The sequence below is a fragment of the Sphaerodactylus townsendi genome, linkage group LG05, assembly GCF_021028975.2.
Source record: "Sphaerodactylus townsendi isolate TG3544 linkage group LG05, MPM_Stown_v2.3, whole genome shotgun sequence".
Taxonomy (NCBI): domain Eukaryota; kingdom Metazoa; phylum Chordata; class Lepidosauria; order Squamata; family Sphaerodactylidae; genus Sphaerodactylus; species Sphaerodactylus townsendi.
In genome coordinates, this window is record NC_059429.1 from 82639511 (window position 1) to 82657282 (window position 17772).

General features: G+C 41.1%; 1 protein-coding gene across 5 annotated transcripts in view; it reads left to right on the top strand.

Annotated features, from left to right (window-relative positions):
• ANKS1A (ankyrin repeat and sterile alpha motif domain containing 1A) overlaps nt 1-17772 on the top strand; it is a 145827-nt gene that overhangs the window by 55121 nt on the left and 72934 nt on the right. For all 5 annotated transcript variants that reach the window (XM_048497688.1, XM_048497689.1, XM_048497690.1 and 2 more), the window contains 4 exons: nt 819-939; nt 3924-3964; nt 6395-6527; nt 11287-11831. In XM_048497688.1, the coding sequence (XP_048353645.1) occupies nt 819-939; nt 3924-3964; nt 6395-6527; nt 11287-11831 (840 nt within the window). The remainder of the gene's footprint in view (nt 1-818; nt 940-3923; nt 3965-6394; nt 6528-11286; nt 11832-17772) is intronic.

Here is a 17772-nt window from a genome sequence, read left to right on the forward strand (position 1 = left end):
GCCTCTGATTTTGTGTGTGTCCATGTTGTAAATCCCCCATGATGTACCTTGATAAAACTCCTTTGAGCACTTATAGCTCCAGCAGGAGGAAACAAGAACTGGGTTGTTTTTTTACTGGAGCTAATAGGTTCTGGAGGGGTCAATTTCTGACCTGGACATGGTATATAGGTAAGTGAAAGGAGACACTTGAATGCTGCAGCAGCCCTGATCCAAATCAGTGATCTTTGTGATTGCTTTTAAAGGCAGCTAAAGAACGTATGGCTTTCATAAGTACCGAAAAAGAAAATAAGTTGACACTTCTAGTTTGTATTAGAAACCTGTCACTCTGGGACTACCTTCCTGTGGCCATGACAAGTGTTAGGTGAGTTTTGAGAAAACACCTACCGGTAGTTCATCTTGGTTTCCTTCATCCTTTGACCTAGTACAACCAGGCCCAAATCCTGTAGCAACATTTCAGCACTCAGTCCTAGGTATATGTTACATTCTAGAGAACATTAGACATTTCATTTCCAAGGCCTTATATAAGAACTCAGTGTATTTTTGTGCCTCCACTTAAAAGTGGTATTGCTGGAAGCTACAAAGGAAGAGTACAGTGGGGAGTTTGGGGTTGCTGGAGCGGAATCATAGATTGGGAGGGCAGGTTGCAGTTAAGAGGGCTTTGTTTGGGAGAGAGGCTCCAAAGCACTATGCTTTATTTCTGGTTCCTGTATCTAAATTTTTGAGACATTGAGCTCTTAAACATGTTCCATGGCCAATTTGAGGGAAGGGCCATGTCTCAGATGTCTTATGGTTACATCTTCTGTACTGTGCTTGGTCAGGGCATGGTCACTAAGAGGAAGAGCAGAGGAAGCACAGCAGATGAAGAGGAAGAGCATCCTTACGAGCTGTTGTTAACAGCAGAAACTAAGAAGCATGTTGCCATGGACAAAAAAACGAAAGGTAAGAAAATGATGGTGTGCCACTCAGTAGTTTTATGGCTGAGTAGAAATTTGAACCAGGGTCTCTGTTTCTCATCTGACACTCTGTGGAGTAATTATGTTTTGGGAGTATCATCATCAGTATGCAAAGCCTAGTGGAAATAGATTCTCAGTTTTGGCCAAAGTTGCTTCCATGCTACTAGCTGGTATTGCCTCCTTAATCACTATAACTTGTTTTCCTGTGTCAAAGTCCGTTGGAAAAAATAACCTTAACAGAAGAGAACAGCAAACAAATTAAAAGCAGATCTCCTCTTGGTGGAAATTTTTGTGTTCAGTACCTAATTCTGCTCATCCATAGTAGCCAGCTAGTATGTCACTGGGCATAGTAACCTGTGCCAGTTATTTTGTGAGCAATTTCAAACATGATTCATTCTAAAAGCAATGTTTAGAAGGGGTCATGAACACCAGTCAGAGTACAAGGATCATATCATAATCCTGTGAATGTTGAATTGATACTAGACATCACTGTATTTAACCAAACTTGCTCCCTGGTACATAGACATTAACTGCGGTTGTTTGGTTTGTAATATCTACCAAACTGAAATGTATCATTCTGCAATTCATCCTTATTTATTGTATTGTCCTTTGTGGTTCGGAAAGTCCTTTCCACCTTTATATCCTGTTAAATATGTGGTGCTTTAGCAACACATTCCCCCTAAGGCTTTTCCTCATAAGAAACCTTTTTTAGCTTTTCTCGAAATTTCCCCAGTTTATAACTACCTAGAATTTTGGTATGGGGAACTGAATACAGCCCCCTTGCAAGTGCTGAGAAAGAGGCTCTGATCTGTTTAGGACTAGGTTCTCAGCAGTGTTTCTGCCTAGCTAGATAAGATCAGGAATCAGATATGCCTTTGTATCTGGCTATTTCTGATCTTATCTAGCTAGGCAGAAGCACAGCTGAGAACCGAGTCCTAAACATGAAGGCAATGGTTTTCGTAACTGGTACAGTTATCACTGAGAGAATCTTGGAGAATACCAGTGTTCAAGAGGCTCCTCTTTCAGGGACCAAGAGGCTCCTCTTTCAGAGATCCATAGCCCACCTGGATCCAGCATTGATGGGGCCCCTCTGCATAAGGACAGAACTTGGTTCCTTGACAAGGAATCAGTGACACTCAGAACCAATCCATCCTTTGTACTCAAGGTTAGCTCTGATTTCTATTTGAGTCAGCCTTTAGTATTACAATCTTTCTGCATAAAGCTTGTTCTCCCAAAAGAAAAAGAATGGCATACCCTTGACATGAGAAGGGCCGTTAAATTTTATATTGAGAAAATGCAGTCCTTTAGACTCATGAATGTAATGTTTGTGTCATACGGGAGCAAAATTAGAGGTTAAGAAGGCTTCCAAGAAAGCAATTGCTAGATGGGTGAAACAGAGCATACAGGTAGCTTATGAGAGCTGAGGTCTGCTGGCCCCAGGGTATGCCAATGTGCATTCAACCAGAGCAGCAGCAACATCAGTGGCTTTTGCCACAAGAGCTCTCTTGATAGAAATATGTTGTGCAGCAATGTGGTCGTCTTTCTCTATGCTTGTGTGGCATTATAGACTGGAGGAGCAGGTGTCAACTGAGGCTGGCTTTGGAAGGAGAGACCTTCAACAAGTGATGGTCTAAGAGGTATGCCTCTTAGAAAAGTTTGCCCCCACCCAGGGATGGCTTAGGTATATAACCAACCTGGATGACAGAGTCCCACTGAAGGAGAACAACAGGTTGGACTTACCGTGAGACTGTCTGCTCTTCAGTGGTGTGAAGTCATCCCCTTCCCATCCCAAAAAAAGAAATAAAGAAAATGAAAATGAATTTAAAAATATAAAAATAAACATAAAGAGTGCAGAAAGGAAAGAGAGAAAATAGTGGAGCTATGCTGTGGTAATCCTGGAAGGGCCAGCCCCTTACAGTCCAGCAGAGTAACAAAAAAATTGCATAACCCTGCCTGAACAGTTGGAGGCGTGACCTAACCTGGATGACTTCACCCTACTGAAGAGAAGACCGCCTTATGGTAAGTCCAACCTGTTGATTACAACCTTGACTTGGGCCAGTAAATGAATTGGGAGCCACTATAGGTGTACCAAAACTTGAATGATATGGTCCCTACAATCCACTCCAGTCAACACCCTGGCTGCAGAGGAGTTACAGTGGTCAAGTATTTTCTGTCAAGGAAAGGCCACAAGTGGATAAGCAGTTGAAGCTGCGCAAAGTACCCCTAGATCCAACAGTTAGGATAGGCTATAGACTAAATGTGTGGTTATTATGTAGATTAGATTACCAGAATTTACTCTACATGGAACTTCCCTTGAAATGTCCAGAAACTTCAGTTGGTGTAGCATCCTGCAGCTAAGATGTTGACTGGCATGATTTGTAGGAACCATATCACTGTAGTCTATACTGGCTCCCAATTTGCTTCATAGCCATTCAGGGTGCTGGTTTTGACCTATAAAACCTTACATAGGTTGGGGCAGGCATACCTGAAGGACTGCCTACTTCATATGAGTGTGATGTCTTCCTTCAGTTGTCCTACCTTCTGAGATTAGGTAGGTGACAACCCAGTAGAGCCTTCCTGTTTATAACATCAAAATTCTGAAACTTTCTTTCCAGAAAGACTTGCCCATTCCTTTCCTTTGTCATCTTCCACCAGCGATTAAGAACTTTCTGACTTTCCCCTTGCTGATTTTTTCTTAATTGATTCTTTTTATGTATGTGTACTGTGTTTGCATTTTAACTTGATTTGAATGGATGGTGTGTTTTTGTTCGACTTTACTGGTTTCAGTGATTCATTTTATATGGGTTTTAATCTGCTGGCTGCCTTAGTAGTCCTGATGCGGGAAAAAAGGCAGCATATACATTTTGTAAATAAATCTCCCAAACCAACTGCCCTCCCAGCTCAGCTGTAACCAGCCAGCAAAAATGAAAGGTGATAAACATTTAATATTTTTATTTTTAAAACTCTTAGGTGAATCATCTTCAGATGCTGCCAGCTGCGTCCAGCCTCAGGTAGGACTGATTGATCTTCAATCTGCATTTAAGTCAATAGAATGAATAAAAACAGTTATTTCAAAGGGGAGAGACTACAAAGTTTATATACAGGCAGCAGTATTCTGTACCTTCAAATGCTAAATAAAACTAATGTAAAACAATGTTCAGATGGTACTAATGTACCTCAATGGTCTTAAATGGTAAAGGAGTTGTACATGTTCGGAATGTAATAAGGAAAATGCCTGTGTTGGCTTGAGAAATGTATACAGTTTTCAAATGATATTGACTAAAACAGTATAAAGGTCAAATAACTTCTTGAGGATGCCAGAGTAATTCTGTATAAGAATTCTCGCAATACTTATTGAAATACCCAGATAGTTGGGATGTTTCACTAAGCACTGGGGGTGAAAATGAGTGTCTTTATCAAATAAGACTAGTTTAATTCTGCTTTTGCTATGTCTCCTTTTTGCCATTTTATCTCCCAATGCTTATAAAAGCTTGGATTTTCAAAGAATAAATTTACTTAGTTTCAAACTCTGCATTTTTATGTGTATTGTGCAGTTGACACTTAAAATTATGAAGTCTGGTAGGAAAGACTTGCTGCTTATGTATGAGAATCTGGCCACTTATGATAAACTGTCAGGCACTGTGCATCAGCAATATGCCATTCCAAACTCAGATAAATAAGAATAATCAGGGTATGGCTCATTAAAAGTTGGGCAGGGACATGGGAATTCAATTTCTAATGACTCTGCAAGACACTCAGGTGCCTGTAGAAGTTTATGGCTATTCATCTGCTTTGTGATAACTGGCAATGGCATTTGGTCTGACATCCCTGCCCACAAAGTCAGGGAGGTAAGGATGACTGATATTGAGGAAGATATTGCAAAATGAGAGTTGTCAGAAGATGAGAAGAGAAAATCCTCTTAAGAAAGAGGTTAACAGTGCCCATTGAGGGAGCCAATCCTCCTGCCTTTCCTCCCCACTTGGCACCACAATTCAATACAAATAACAAAAATCTAGCCTAAATATTACGTGAAGAAAGCTTACTTACAGATTTCCCCCCCCCCCCCGCACACACCCACACGCTAACAGGCTCCTCCAACTTTTCAAAAGGGCTCCCCTTTCTCAGATTCCTTACCGCTACCTTTGCCGAGACAGGCTTCCCTAACTTTGCAAATAGGCTCTCCTTTCTCAGATTCTCCCCTTTCCCCGCTTTTACAGAGACAGGCTTCCTTCACTTTGCGAATGGGCTCTTCCAGCTCAGCTGCAGCTCGACAGAGTTTCTTCCATATTCCCAAGCAGAAGTTCTTCAGAGTTCACCACAAGGACCTCGCCCTCGTAGGGAGAAGCATGCCATCTGGGGAGGAGAGGAGTATGGCTGCTGGCAAGAGTAGTCCTTGCCCCTCCAGGAGGAGCTGGAATCCAGGCACTCCCAGATGGCTGAGGACTACACTTTGCAGCAGCCCTCACTTTTTCTGTTTCATTGTCAGGAACACGCTGCTCAATCATATAGTAAGATTGCAAATGTCATAGAAAATAGTAGTGGAAGTCGTCATAGTAGTAGTGTTTTACCAATCCAGATCTCTTTGGAGAGAGCGTGTCATAAATGGATATGATTTACTACTAGGTAATAGTATTAATAATACTTATTTCACTCCCATCATGTAAATTATGATACAGAGAGACCACTACCATAATATATATTTTTTGCACTTCTGTTTTCTATTCTGTAAAATATGACAATCATTAAGTGTTGTACCTTATGATTCTTGACAAATGTATTTTTCTTTTATGTACACTGAGAGCATATGCACCGGAGACAAATTCCTTGTGTGTCCAATCACACTTGGCCAATAAAGATTCTATTCTATTCTATTCTATTCTATATGCAGGAAAGTACAGGGACTGCCTAGATTAACTGTAGTGAAAATAGTCGACATCCAGCCATAGTTGGTTCTTGCTTTACATCAAGGGGAAAACCTCAGTGACAATTCCACATTGTCTTTCAAAAGAGATGTATTCTCTGTTTCTTTTTTGAGAAAAGTTTAATTACGCTAATGCTAGTTTGAAGGCTCCTATGGTAAATATGTATTCAGATAGACTAGTTATAGGCCACCCAGAAAGGAAAATTTAAAACAGGTAGCAGGCTGGGACTGTGCACAATGTCGAAATACTCAGTCTGCAAGCATAGAATATATCATCTGTTGTTGAATTTGGCATGCTAAGAATCTTGTGCTTTAAAAAAAATGTAACTTCATGATTATCCATTTACCCAGTTCTACTTGTCAGAGCCCACTTGTACAGTCTTGGAAGAGGAATATTTGGTGTAAGCTGAGTGTTTAAAACTTAGTTTTATAAAACTAACTAAAGGTGTAAAATTCAAGCTTTAGCAGATAGTTCTCTGATTGTGGTAGTGAAATTTAAGTAATATAAGTTTCTTTGCAGGCCTGGCCCCGGAAGGGTCTGCCTTCTCAGGATGGCCAGTGGCCACTGAATTGCCAAGGCTCAGCTGACCTTTCTTCTAGTCATTCTGAACAGCAACAGAGTCCTGGATCACACTTGATAGAAGTCTCAAAAGGTAAGTTTCTGGGTTCCAAATCTTTCCAGTTTCTTATAAATGTACCCAGAGAAACAGGTGTACATCTTTTATTTAGGAAAAAAACATTTTCTGGGGGTGTTGAACACGTAACATAGCTAAAATACTTACAAGTGCCTCAGCACTTTGTTACCAGAAGTTATTTTTGTATTTGCTGCTTTGCTTGCAGGAGATGGAAAGCACATCCACTGTTTCATGTGAACAGTGGCCCCTTTGTTGAGTTGCATTGCTGGCTTTAGGACAGCAGTGTTCCAGCAAACAACATAAACTGTCAGCTGCTGTCTACCCTCTGACTGAACAACTGCTAAAATTTAAGCTCTAGCATGGTAATAAGGTTAAAAAATAAGTATGTGAGAATGCTACCAGTGTCTGTTAGCTGTATGAAAAACAATATGCCAACTAAGCTTGATTTTTTTACTGTAATCACACTGTAATCACACAAAATGTGATTTTTTTTGTAATCATACAAAATGCAATATGTAAACTACATATGTACCACAACCCTTCCTTCTTGTCCACAGGATAAGATGTGAGTCATCTTTGTGTTACTTCTCTTCTTTTTACTACAGTTGAGTTGACATTTTCCCATTGAGTGTTTAGAGCCAATAGAATGCTCACATCAATTACCATGTTCTTGCTGTGGAATAGTATAGATTTATATTTTACCTGGTGCAGATTTGAACCATAACATGTCACAAGTAGTAAAAAGACAAAAATCCCAATGGCATATAGCAGTGATGGCAAACCTTTTAGAGACCGAGTGCCCAAACTGCGACCCAAAACCCACTTATTTATCGCAAAGTGCCAACACTTGGCCAGGCCGGGGGGGGGGCGGGGGCGGGGGGAATTTAACTGGTTCTGGTGGGTTTTCCAGGCTGTGTGGCCATGGTCTGGTGGATCTTGTCCCTAATGTTTCGCCTGCATCTGTGGCTGTCATCTTCAGAGGTATATCACAGTGGGAAGTCTGTTACACACTGTATCCAGGACCTCCCTGAAGCTCAGCCCTGACCGGCAGAGTGCCTTATGCACAGCCAGCCTGTGCAGCGTGACTCCCAATGCATCTGCTGGCAGCAGCCTCTGACAGGGCAAGGGGGAGGGGGACATGACGGCATGCGTGCCCACCTGTGCCATAGGTTCGCCACCATGGGCATATAGTATCATTGTGCAAAGGACTATCAGAAGCAACATACTGAAAACATTGTCTTGCCCCTTTCTTCTTTGTATGTATTAGTACATGTGCATAAATGAATGGATTAGTTTTAATTTGTACTTGCTACAAGTAAACCTTTTTTGTAAACATTATTTTTATTTAGTTTACTATATTACTAGACTTTTATCTCACCCTTTCCCCATCATAAACATCAACATCATAATCATATAATCCAATTCAATATAAAGTTAAATAAATAAATAAAATAATGCAATATTAAAATTTCCTAGTTTCATAAAACCTTTCTGATGATGGCACCTTATATCAGGTTCCACCCCATAAAAGTTAAATAAAATACAATTTCTAGCAAAAAAAATAGGGGTCAATACACACCATACAAACAACAACAGTAATAATGTGGCAACTGATGTGGAGGCCAGAAAGAAAAAGTCAGGAAGTAGGCCTGGAAAATGGCCAGTCTTTGTCCATATTGCTGTCCTCAGCCTTGCGCCCAGTAGAATATTTCTGTGTTGCAGGGCCTGCAAAATAGAACCAGGTGTCTTGGGGCTCAGGTTTTCCTAGACAGAGTGTTCTACCAGGTAGGGGCCACCATTGCGAAGGCCCTGGCCCTGGCTGAGGATAGTTGGGTGATCTTTGCGTTGTTTTATTCTGGTTTGTGTTAGCTCCACTCAAGATGTCCACTCAGAAAGGACTTGAATGAGTTATGAAGTGTTTGAAATAGTGAACCGGGGAAAGAAAGAATTCAGGCCTTGCTAGTAAAATAATCCAGGTGCTTTCATCACGAGAAGTGTTTGTATCATTAGTATGCTTGCAGGGCATGTCTGTGTGATGCACCTTCTGAACATCCTGCTGTGAAAATTTGCCAATACGTTTTGGACAGTACCAGGAAATAATTGCTGCAAATGAGCACATTTGTGGCTGGTAAACTACTGATGTTGCTATCCTTTTTTTTTAATGGGCATCTTGATCAGATGTCAGTTAAGTCCATAAAGTTTCTTCCCTTGACCCCAGCTAGCTAAGAGAGAAAGATTGCTTTAATCATCCTGGTAGATGAACTTATGAGGCTCAGATGGATAGAGGGGTAGACTCCCATCTGATTTTGTTAGATGTTTCTGCAGCCTTTGATATGGTAGATAATGCAATTTTATTTTTTAGAGGAGGAGATGGGACTTATGCCCATGTCATTCCACTTGTTTTGATCTTTTTCATTAAATGCTATGAGTTTCCATTAGAAATGTGGAACGTAGTAGTTTTGTTAAACAGCCTTTGAATACAATCACTTGCAGCTTTACATTGAGTAGTGTCAGTAAGCTGATGCTTAGCTCTATCCGTCTTTAATGACACCTTCAGATGCAGTTATCTCATAAGATAATGGGTTCTATGAAGCTGAAACTGAGTCCAAACAAGACAGGGGTGATGCTGGTTGGATCAGCTAAAGTTCTAACAAGATCGATGTATCTGTTTCAGGCAATTGAAATACTCTCGATGACTATTTGATAAACAGTTGCAGGTTATAGAACTTTTGAATTTAGTGAAAAGATGGTCTTTCTTTCTCATCAGCTGATCAGATCATGCTGACCCATGGTACTGCATTCTTGTGGTGGGTTTACTGTAACATGCTCCTGAAGGCACCTCAAACTTCAGTGGGTGCAGAATGCAGCAGCTTACCTCCTTACTATACCAAACCGATTTGAGCACAGTACTCCAGTTTTAAAGCAGCTGCACTGGCTGCTGATTTATTTTTGGGTTCAGTTCTAGGTACTGGTTGCTATGTGTATGAGGGACTACTCTCTGGTATATGCCCGAGCTTGCGCATAGATCTGCCCAGAAATTGCTATTTCTTCTCATTGGGAAGTTCAGGTGGTTTCAGTTAAGAAGAGTGAGCGTTTTCTGCTGTAACTCCACAATTATGTAATGGTGTCCCTGAAGAAATAACATCAGCTCTTAAAGTTTGAAAGACATGACTTTTTAAAGAAGGCCTTTGGATAGTGATGCAGGGCACTGATATTATCAAATGGAGATTGTTTGTGATTTACGGTTATGGTCTGGTTATAAGAATTTTGGATTAGGCAGGTCTGGTAGTTGAATTTGATATATAAAAATGATGTTTAAATTGTTAGCCACTCTGAACATTTATTTTGATGGTTTTTAAATTAAATAAGACCGATGGACTTACATTTATTAAAATAATGTCGCATGTGGCTTAAGATCCAAGGGGACTATTGAGGTAACTTAACTATTGTAATCTGTTTACCAAAGCTTTTGGGCTACTTTGTATGAAGAAGAAAAGAAACCGTGCTTAGGAATATAACAGTTTTAATTGAAGAAAGTTTGCTGATCGTATTTTGCTGTGACTCGGAACAGTTCATCCAAATATTATTTTGTTTTTATCACTTTTTATTTCATTTTGTTTAGCTAAGTCTGTCGTTAATGCTTCTGCTGAAATCAGTGAAAATTTAAAACTGTTTCTGTGACTGGACTGATTCCACTGATACCAGACCATTAAATATTACATATTTGAAGCCTGTTCATTTCTTTTTTTTTAAGTAGTGTTCTGAAACATAGCCAGGAACCAATTACAGCTGATACAATGGACTTCATTTCCTACCTTTCAAAGCACATCCCATGGTCAGGTGTCAAAGTCTTGGATAATGTTGCCTGTTGAAAAGAATGTTAAGAAAGCTTTGAACATCCTGCTTGTGTGGCTTTTGGTTGTTTTCCGTATTTTGAACATCTCAGTAAACGCAGGGAATAAGACTGGTAGCCATTTCTCGTAAATGGGAGCTTTTGAGGTGATTCAAATCAGCCTCTTACTCAAGGATTAACTAGATCAGGGGTAGGGAACCTGCGGCTCTCCAGATGTTCAGGAACTGCAATTCCCATCAGCCTCTGTCAGCATGGCCAATTGGCCATGCTGGTAATCCTGGCATTTGTTACAACACTTTAAAACATGAGTCTAATAATGGAGTCACGTTTCAGTGAAAGTTTGTATTGCAAGCAGGATACTGTAGCAGTAGAACAAATTACTTTATGTAGAGGAATTAGTTAATGAGAAGGGAGGGTTTGGTGGAGTTAAATACTGCTAAGCCCTTATTTCTCTTGCATAAGGAGGTGTTTGAGCCACTAGGGAAGGAAACAGCTGTGGGGAGGAGGGCAAATGTTTTCGAACTTGGACGTTGTTTGCTGCTTCGTTTTTGCCCCACCCAGTGATCTTTGCCAAGGGTAGGGAGTGCTGCTCTAAATAACACTTTGGCCTTTATGGAAATATCTCATGTTCCAGGAGTCTCAGCTTATGCGCCTCTCTCTGCAGAGTATAGTTAACACTTCTCCAAACCTTATATAGCAAGGGCTGATTGTTAGTGTTAACAGAAATAAGAAGTGGGGCGGGCTGCCAGATTGCATAAATCAGGCCAGTGTTTGGAATTTCATAAATGCTCTGACTTTGGGTACAATTTGAGCGCACGGAACAGTACTGAACTGTTCTTACTTTATTTCTCTCCCTCAGGGAGGGGAGTTTCAGCTTTAATTGATTTTTTTTCATATGTGTGTTTTGTCTTTTTTCTTCTGAAGACGAGAGGAGGAGCGGCAGCAATCACAGCCAAGCAGATGCCCAGGATGTCCAAGTGCTGGATCAGTTCTCAGGTCTACTGCATGGTTCTTCTCCGGTGTGTGAAATAAATGAGGACCCTTTCAGACTCACTTCTGCTGTGGGCAAAGGAAGTACAGAGGGAACTGCTATGCAGCTGGAAGATGTTGATGCATCTGGAACGGTACAGACTAGCACTACAGACAAAAATAAAGTGGTCTATTCAACCATCTGCCACATAAGTGACAAACTGGATCCTGGAACTTTAGCACATCTTCACTTTCCACAACATTCTGCTGGGGCTGAGGAAGGAGACAAGAGCAGTTCCGTGGGCAGAGTCAACCCAGGAGGCAAGTCCAGATCAGAACTCAAACTTAGCCGTAGCTTGTCAAAATCGGACTCTGACCTTTTGACCACCTCACCAACAGAAGACGATACTATGGGGAGCAGAAGCGAATCGCTTTCCAATTGTAGTACTGGCAAAAAAAGGCTGGAGAAATCACCTTCCTTTGCTTCAGAGTGGGATGAGGTGAGGTTGACCTTGACTGACTTATCTGTTTTTAGTAAAATAAATGTTACATGCTGATTTGCTTTGCTTTGTGTTTCAGGATTCAAAAGACTAGACAAATAACACTGTTTCCGTTCTTTGTTTTGTAGGTTTCTTCCTGGTTTGATAATTAAAATTGACGCCTTGTAAATTAAATGTCAGAGTCTTAAGTGCTGTAAAATTGAGCAGAAGATTTAAATGATTTAAGCATTCTTGTCAAAAGTTCAGAATGTGAATTCCCTTGACTTCTGCATGACTTTGGGATGACTTCTGTGAGTGGGGGTGGTTTGCAGAAAATGCTGGAGAATTTCTTATCACATTGGTGTAAGTTTCCACGAGTTATTCTCCTTGGAATATCTTGCAAGGAAGAGTCGGTTATGTATCTAGGTCACCACTGCCCGATTTGTACAAATGCTTCCATAAAGGCAAAGAAATACCTGTATGCTTGCACAGGTGGTAGATTATGAGGATTAATATCGAGACTGCTGAAATATTAACGACATTTAACTGGCAAAACAGTTCTTGGTAAAACATTCCCTTCATGAATGACGCAGTTTAGATAAAGTGCCCTTCTTGAAACTGCACCAAAGCATTACGGAGGCCTCCTTTGCTGATTCTGTTCTGACTCAAAGCAAAGTTATGTGAAGGATGCAAAAGAGGAAGCTGCTGCTCATGTCAAAAGGCCAGTTGCAGACAAGCTGGGGAGTCAGTTTTGGAAGTTTCGTGTCAGGTCTATAAAGAATGGGAAATGTGTTATCCGGCATTCTGTGGGGATGCAGGCATGTATCCGACCACTGTGCTCCACTAAGTATGTCTTCCTCCAGAGAAAGTTGTAGGGTGCATGCCAGTGATTTCAATTAATGGAATTTACAGATATTCTGTAACATTTCATTTTTAATATAAGGTTCAATTCTCAATATCTTCCTTCTTACTGCAGCCTGCCTTCCCCTATGAATTTCTTCTTGTGGGTAGGGGGAGTTAAAATGGCAACAAGTAATGGGATATGTGAATCATGGAAAAAATGGTTAGTACCTAAGCCAATTAGTCCACTATACTGTAGCATAGTTTGGGAGACCTTTTTGCTTTCATTTGCTTGAAATGCAAGGACACTTGTTTTGTGCATATCCGTCCAGAGTGGTAATGGGAGATGGTTTCTAAAAATTAATATGACCTATTTTGCAAACCCTGTTACTTCTCCAAACCCAACACTTTCTGTACCTGTGGTTTAAGTTAATTCTCTTGATACCAAATGAATCATTCTTTTTAAACAAGAATAAACATTCAAGAGGGAAGATAAAAGGAACAGAATGTGTGGGCTACAGAATAATCTAGAAGTCTGTAGCATATTCTTAGTACGTTTTTTAAATTGCTATTTCTGTGTCTAACAGTAAAATAAATGGGTGGTTCACACCAATCATGAGAATAGCAGAGCAGGCCACTAACAGATATGCTAGCGATATCTGCATACTGAGGGGTGTCTGTGTAATTTGTAAATTAACCAAGAGAGAAAAACCCATCCATCCCTAACAGTGTGATGAGGCTAAGAATGCTGTAGGAGGCATGGAATGTTGAGATAATTTGCAAATGGTGATGGTGGGGAACAGTAGAAGGGAAATCGGCATATTCAGGCCCCTAAGAATTTATATAATGCTATAAAAAAAGAATTGTCAGAATGTGTTGAGCAAGAAGGAGATTTCAAAGTCACTTACTGTCTTCCCATCCCAGTAATTATGTGAGCCTTCAACTGTCTCCCTGCCTGACAATGAACTACAGCCACCCAAGGTCAAGAGGTTTCTGGGTAGAGGGGGTATTTCCCAATTATCTATCTACCCCCATCAATTCTTTATGAATTCCCAACTCTTATAACACATTTGTTATTTTTTAGGTTAGCATGTGCTCAGGTTATCAAATTTCTAAACCCTGTGAGGAAAGGTTGAAGGATCTGGGTTTGTTTAGCCTGGAGAAAAGAAGACTGAGAAGTGATTGTATAAACACTCAGGGTTTGAATAGACCAATTTCCCCGCTACTTCTCTCCCCCCCCCCATTTTTTTTTACAAATTATCTCAGCATTCCATGCCTCCTACAGCATTCTTAGCCTCCTCAGACTGTTTGGGGTGGATGATCTTTTCTCTTTTGGTTAATTTACAAATCATACTGATTTCTCTCTGCCATTTTCAGGAATCAGAAGATTGTCACATAGAGAATGGAGCTGGATTGTTTTCTGTTGCCTTGGAAGATCAGACCAGAACCAGTGGGTTGAAATTAAATCAAAAAGAGTTTTCAGCTAAACATTGGAAGGAACTTCCTGACAGAGTGGTTCCTCAGTAGAACAGGCTTCCTTGAGAGGTGGTGGGCTCTTTGAAGGTTTTCAAGCAGAGGCTAGATGACCATCTGACAGCAATGCTGATTCTATGACACACTTTGAATTCAGGCAGATCTTAAGAGGGAAAGCAGGAAGGGATGAGCTCATGCTTAGCACTTAGTGGCCCTTTTGTAGACACCCAGGGTAATCCTGGTTGCCACTTCAGACCCAGGGATTCTGAAGGTTTTTGTCTTTGGTCATAGAGCAGAGGTCATTGGAGAAGTGAGATGGGGTAGCTGTGAATTTCCTGCATTGTGTAGAGGCTGGACCAGAAGATCTTGGGGATCCCTTCCATCTGTTTTTATGTTTCAGCAGCAACTATTTTCACTTTAAAGACTTTGCATGGAAATGGATTCCCATGAAGTCATGGAGTATGAAAACCATTAAACACAAGATGCAATCATATGCTTTCTTAACAAGATAAACAGTAAATAATGGTAGTTGTCTTGTTTCCTGTTCCTATGAGTAGAAATTAATATTGCTATTAATTAGCAAAATAAAGCCTGGGGTGATGCGTGGTTTCTGGGCAGTATGGCCGTGTTCTAGTAGCATTTTCTCCTGACATTTCACCTGCATCCGTGGCTGGCATCTTCAGAGGATCTGATGGTATTAAAACAAGTGGAGTATATATACCTGTGGAATGTCAAGGATGGGAGAAAGAACTATTTGCATTGGTTAAAAGTGTTAAGGGTGCCATTTGCAAGCTTGATTTGCATGTATCGAGTGGGATCCTTCCATTTTAGCATGTGAGTAACCCTGAAGAGAGCATAATCAATTTGTGAGGACATCTGCATAGTAGTAGCCTAGCCTTTTGATCCCTAGAGGCATGCTTTGTCTGGGTGGTGTTCAATAGCCCTTTGATTGCTTGCTGCCTGGAGAAATCCTGTGTCTGGGTGGTGTTCATTAGTCACTGTCTTGATTCTAGTGTTTTTCAGTACTGGTAGCACGGCTACTGATTTCTTTTTAACATCTTCTCAGGAGCAGCAGTGGCGTAGTGGTTAAGAGCAGGTGTACTCTAATCTGGAGGAACCAGGTTTGATTCCCCGCTCTGCCGCCTGAGCTGTAGAGGCTTATCTGGGGAATTCAGATTAACCTGTACATTCCAACACACGCCAGCTGGGTGACCTTGGGCTAGTCACAGTTCTTCTGAGCTCCCTCAGCCCCACCTACCTCACAGGGTGTTTGTTGTGAGGGAGAGAAGGGTAAGGAGTTTGTAAGCCCCTTTGAGTCTCCTGTAGGAGAGAAAGGGGGGATATAAATCCAACTCTTCTTCTTCTTCATCTTCATCTTCATCTTCTTCTTCTTCTTCTTCGTGATGACAACTCTGCCACCGTATATGCTCTTGCTGATTACTTTCAGATCTGCAAATAGTTAGCTGTTACCTATGATAAAATTAGCCATTGAGGAAAACTATGTTTTGACTTCTTTGTCCTGTTTGTAGACCATTTGGGACCATCCGGTAATCACTGTGTGAAACAGGATGCTGAATGAGGTGAACCATTGTTATGATCCTGCATATAGAATGAAAATGTCAAAATTCTTTCAGCTACTTTTGATGTCAGTCGTTATCTTTTTATACTAAAATGTAAAGGATGCCATAATAAAGACTGTAGTGAAAGTGGTAAGCAGCTGAAAAGGGGAGAGACAGCAACCCTCACTGCACCAACCTGCCTTAATCTTTAGATCTTCTCTCCCCAAACTATTTCATGTATCAACCTTTCCATCTGGCTGTGATAAAAGAAGAGATGATACAGCAAGGTTGCCTCAATTTGACTGGGATCAGCTTCTATTTAGTATTTCCCTCAAATGGATTCCATCAAAACTGTTTCCTTCCAGAACTGTCTGCCCAAGCAACCAGTCTGTCTGCTCATAAAGGAACGATTGTGCCGTGTATCTAAGGGTTTGCTTGTTTTCTTCTTTTGTTCACGTCCCATTTGTTTTGTTATTATTTAATTTATTTATTATATTTATACATTACCTCACAGTAACATCTCTAGGTAGCTTACTTAAGGTTAAAAAAATAAAAACCACAATTAAAAAGTCATGAATAAAATATAACAAATAGAACAGTAATAAAAATCACATCAAAATAACCCCAGCTCCCACCAGCATCTGGAGAGGGGGTCTGCAGGGAGGCTAACCAAATGCCTGGATGAAGAGGAAAGTCTTTGCCATGCACCTAAATCAATAAAGGATAGGCACACGGGAAATCTCCAAGAGGAGACTATTCCAGAGCCTGGGAGCAATCACATAAAAAGCCTTCCTGTGTGTTCCTGCCCCTACACCTCAGTAGCTGGTGGTACCATCAGGAGTGCCTCCCCTGTGATCTCAGTGCCTGAGCAGATACATACATACACAGGTTCTCCTTCAGGTAGTCAGGGTCCAAGTCATTTAAGAGTTTGTACATCAACATAAATACCTAGAATTGGGCCCAGGGGTGAATTGGGAGCCAGCGTAGTTCCTTAAAGATTGGTATGATGTGCATCTGGCCAGATGTACCAGCTAAGAGCCTAACTGCCGCATGTTGCACCAACTTCACCTTCTGGATTGTCTTCAAGGGCAGCCCCACATAGAGCACATTACAATAATCCAATCAAGAGGTTACCAGAGCATGTAACCCAATGTCCACGACACCTTTGCCCCAAACAGGTGGAGATGGTGAACCAGATGGAGCTGCTGGAGCCATTGCCATCACCTGAAACTCAAAGGACAGCAATGAATGCAGGAACACCCCCACATTTTGCACCTGGTCCTTCTAAACCCCGTCCAGAACCAGGTGCCCCATGATCTCGGAGACTCAGGAGCCCAGAACACAAATAACCTCCCTCTTGTCTGGATTCAGCCTCAGTTTGTTAGTCCTCATCCAGCCTATAATAGTTTCCAGGCAGTAGTTCTGAATATTATATTTTAGGCAGTTATTTTGAACAGTAAAGTACCTTGAAAGTAATGACAGAAATATGATATATGGCAAATGTATCATATAATAACTTAAAAGGAATGGCTTTAGTGATGGCTCTAGCAATGTGGTCTGAAGAATAGAACCCTTCCTCTCTTCCTGGCAGTTGGATATTAGAAGAACCCACCTGTACTTTACCACAGTTCACACTTGGTTAGGTTCCACTGGAAAGAGCTGCACATGAGGGGTGGTCCTCCCCTCACAGAGCAGACTTGCTCCTTTGGATCCCCATATGCTCTAAGAGCAGCATTTCAAGGACATTTTGGGCTGCTTTGGAAGGGGAAGGCGAGATTGTAGTTCCATGCACAGTTAGAGAAAGTCCAACCCATTAGAAGTATCCAGTTCTTTGTTTATAAGCCTGAAGAGGCTCCTTCTCACAACATTCCCACCGGAAGGGAAAGCTAGAAAGGACTGAAGGGGTGGCTTAGTGTCTAGCACTGCTGTTCCCTTAAGGAGGAAAGCATAATGATGTGAACCACCATGTTAGATAGCTACAGAAGAGACCATCTTTCAGAGTAATTTTGAGGTTTCCCATCTTCCTTGCTCTTTCCACTACTAATTGTTAGAGAAGATTCGCAGATGAAAAATAAATTTAAGTTCCTTCT